Source organism: Euprymna scolopes, chromosome 4 (assembly GCF_053919585.1).
Source record: "Euprymna scolopes isolate OS-2025 chromosome 4, ASM5391958v1, whole genome shotgun sequence".
Classification (NCBI taxonomy): Eukaryota; Metazoa; Mollusca; class Cephalopoda; order Sepiida; family Sepiolidae; genus Euprymna; species Euprymna scolopes.
The window spans coordinates 26,329,161-26,332,920 of record NC_136485.1 but is presented as its reverse complement, the minus strand read 5'-3'; the positions used below and the strand labels follow the sequence as shown (position 1 = coordinate 26,332,920).

The window sequence follows — 3,760 nt, the reverse complement described above, 5'->3', positions numbered from 1 at the left end:
TGGAGTATTCGTACATATATAATTAAATAAATATGTACAGAAAAAACAAGCAGCTGTTTAAAATATAGTATTCCGGTATTTATTATAACACAATCGGCTATTATAGATAACCAAATTTTCTGCATGTTTATTAATCAATTCATTTATGAAGTTATATATATATATATATATATATACATATATATATACATATATATACATATATATATATGTGTGTGTGGGGGTGCGTGTGTATGTGTGTGTGCGTGTGTGTGCGCGTATTTGTACTAAAATTATCAGGATGTATATTGCAACTTCATATTATATTTAATTAATTTAACTTTTTCTTCGTACGTTATCATTTTCATTTTAATCAAAATCAGTTTAGTTATAGGCATTAGCCTATATTTATGTTTATTTTCGTTTGGAATGCGTTTATGTACATTTAAAATTATTAAGGAAAAAAACTACTCCTTAACGATCGAAATTCATTAACAGCGGATTCTTTCTTTTAACCATTAAACACAACCATATACTGCTTAGATCGAATTCATGTGCATGCATTTTTTCAAACTACAAGCATTTTACCCTGCCAGGTGTATATCTAGACACTTCAAATCTACGATCGAGCCAAACTAATTTTGCCACAAACTTGAATTGCCCGACGGTGTTTACAGAGCATTTGCGAAAGGCACTTTTACAGCAACTGTTAGTGGTGGAGGTCTGGATATTTTTCACGTATAATTCATAGGAGTTAGATATTGCCAAATTTTCACAATAAAATTTTAAAAATCTAACATTAGTTTTACTGGTATTTTCTTAATACTTACAATGCCACATTCCTTGGTAATTTTAATGCTTTGTTTACTAACACACGAGTTTAATTTACTCAAATTGTATGCGTATTATTGAGTTGGTGTGAATTATGTATTATATGGTACAGCGTGACCCTCTCTCTTCAGTCTTGTCTTGACATATACTCACAATTAAAATGTGATGCAGATCTACATCATAAGAAGCTTCGGCACACAATAAAATGTTTACTATGCAAAGCTTTTTTTTTCGGACATATATATGATTTAAACCATTTTCCTTTGTCCGTGTTTATAATTTTACTCAGCGTTTTATTTTATTTTTTTATCCATCTTCTTAGTGTTGAATTCTTAAGGCAAAACTACTTGTCCATTATTGTTCCGCCATCTTGTTTTAAGCCGTTGGAGAGTGAAATGTTCGCATGCCTTTTCTAAATATTCCATGCATTTATTATTTCTTTTTTTTTTCTTATATAAAAAAAAGCATTTCGGATGATTCAGTATTTTTATTTGTTTCGTTTTGTGAACGAATATATCATATTACTACACTTGTTCCGGATTATGTACAGCAGAGCGTTTCTTAGCATGTTCCTATCGTCAAATGTGTGTGTTGCAAATCAAAGTGTTCCAATTCGGTTACTTGTCATTTCCTTCCTATGTTTTATCGATTTCCATCTCTCGGACAAGAATTCCAGCATTCATTTTGTCGACTTTGTCATGGTAGCTTTCCTGTTGAATCTGATCCAATCTTCAAAACGAGGCGTTTTCTGATTCCATTATCTATGCTTGGATCACACATTTGATGTCTTTCCTCAGTCTCTATACGAACCCCTGCGTTATTTATCATTGAGTTGTATTTAAATAGTTCATTTTAAGTAAAATTGATTTGTGTTATTTTTGTATATTTGTCGTTTTAATAAAGCCTTCTAAGTGACTCGCATATTAGTGGGCCTGTACACATTTGGTATTTTGAGACAATTCCATGTTTAGCCACTAACAATGAACGTATAGTAGTTTAGCATTCACCTTAAAAACATTTAGTTCCACCTCTTATTTCATCGTTCCACTGCCGTTACTGATTTGTTCTCAAAGAGGCATTTTTTCCATGGTTACTGTTACAAGGCATGCAAATCAAAAGAGATGGAAAGAAAATAAGAGAAATCTGAACCAACTAACGGGTAGTTCACTCCTGAGAAAATGAATGGCATTTTCTTTCTTTCAAGTCGTTTAAAAACCAAGGCGAGAAGGTGGAGGATTTGAATAAATGTTTTCATCATAAAAACAATTTGTTTGCATGGTGTGTTCTATCTGCGTCCTTGAAGATATGTGTCTTGTAAACGGTTATACGTAAATGTATGTAAATTCTACTTATGAAATGGATTAATTGAATGTCAATGCATGCTTATTATAGTTATGTTTTTTTATTGTTCAACAGGAATGTATGTAACTTATACGTACGATTTTGATTGTTTTAATGTACATTTATGGATATGTAACACATCTGTGAGGTTGATTAAATTGTATGTATGTAATTCAAACTTGTTATTTATATTGTTTAAATGTGAATGTCTGTAAATTCTTTTATGAGTTAAACTGTTTGCTATATGCTAATTCAACAGGAATTTCAAAATGCACAATGTATTTTATAAATGTTGTATTTGCAGATGTGTCATATTTGAATGCTCTTCCATTATTACTTTGAAATATATTATATATATATTATATATATATATTTGTATATATATATTTAAATGCTTTAAACTATTTACATATAACCACTTGTTTATGCATTGAGTAAGTTGTGTGTATATATTAATATCGGTATGTGTACCTGGATATAAATATATATATATATATATATATGTGTGTGTGTGTGTATGTGTGTATGTGTGTGCGTGTGTGTGCATGTGTGCGTGTGGTGTGTGTGCGTGCGTGTGTGTATTTATATATAGTTACATAAATATATATTTAATTATTAGTTTGTTTGTTTATACAATTTATAAGTTTGTAACTGTTCTCAGTTTATTGGGTGTATATATTATATAAGTGTCAATAAAGTGGTTCATGCATCTTCTTTTTTGTTTCAACGATGTTTTTATTGTTGTGAATTATTCAATGTATTTTCTGTTTATGCACTTGTTTCCCTTTTGTATTTATAAACTTGTTTTTTTTTTCCAACTCCGCCGTTCTTAGTTGTTATTATGGTGTTCTTATGGTTTTATTATTGATGCCGATGAATAGCATATTAATGTCGATATAGAAGCTTCTCAGCCAAATGCTTTGCCACATAAAAAGTCAAAATATAGAATGTTCTTATATTCCTTTTAGAAATTTTAACCTCTGATCCGGATTAAACTCTCTATTTCAAACAGAACACAGAGTTTCTTTCAATCGTGACTTCAGACAAATTTGACTGATGAAAATGCCATGGCTTTTTGTTATTTTAAAAAATATTTTTTTGAAAAAAGATATTTGTTTCATAATTTTTTCTGTCAAAAATGTGTCCTTTTTCATTTTTCTTATAAAACGTTCAGATATTCTGCATGAAATTAAAGCAAGCTGTTACTATGAAAAGTTTATTAAAGTATCGCGTGGGACGAAATAACATGACTAATCGCAATCCCCAACATGTACATTACAATAGATTTAACGCAGAGGCTCGTTTCATCGATGGCTTTTCCCGAGGCGGATGTACCTGCGAAAGAAAAATAGAAAAACAACATTAAATTTATTATTTATCTAGCATAATAATAGATTCAATCAAAACAACATGGTTATTAATAAAAATGTAATTGCTGTAAGTTTCCACTGCGTATGTATCTTTGAAAAATGTAAGAAAATCAACATTAAATTAATTATTTATATAACACAATAATAGAGTCAATGAAAACAAAATTAGTGAAAAAGTAACTGCTGTAATTTGCTGATGCGCACGTACCTGTGAAAGAAAAATAAGAGATAAAACATTA

General features: G+C 29.9%; 1 protein-coding gene across 1 annotated transcript in view; it reads right to left on the bottom strand.

The window, feature by feature from the left end:
* Positions 1-2,865: 2,865 nt before the first annotated feature.
* The window catches only part of LOC145270574 (opioid-binding protein/cell adhesion molecule homolog), a 463,923-nt gene continuing 463,028 nt past the window's right edge, over positions 2,866-3,760 (bottom strand). The window contains exon 7 of the mRNA XM_080126208.1: positions 2,866-3,486. Within this exon, the coding sequence (XP_079982334.1) occupies positions 3,371-3,486 (116 nt within the window). The 3' untranslated portion in view covers positions 2,866-3,370. The remainder of the gene's footprint in view (positions 3,487-3,760) is intronic.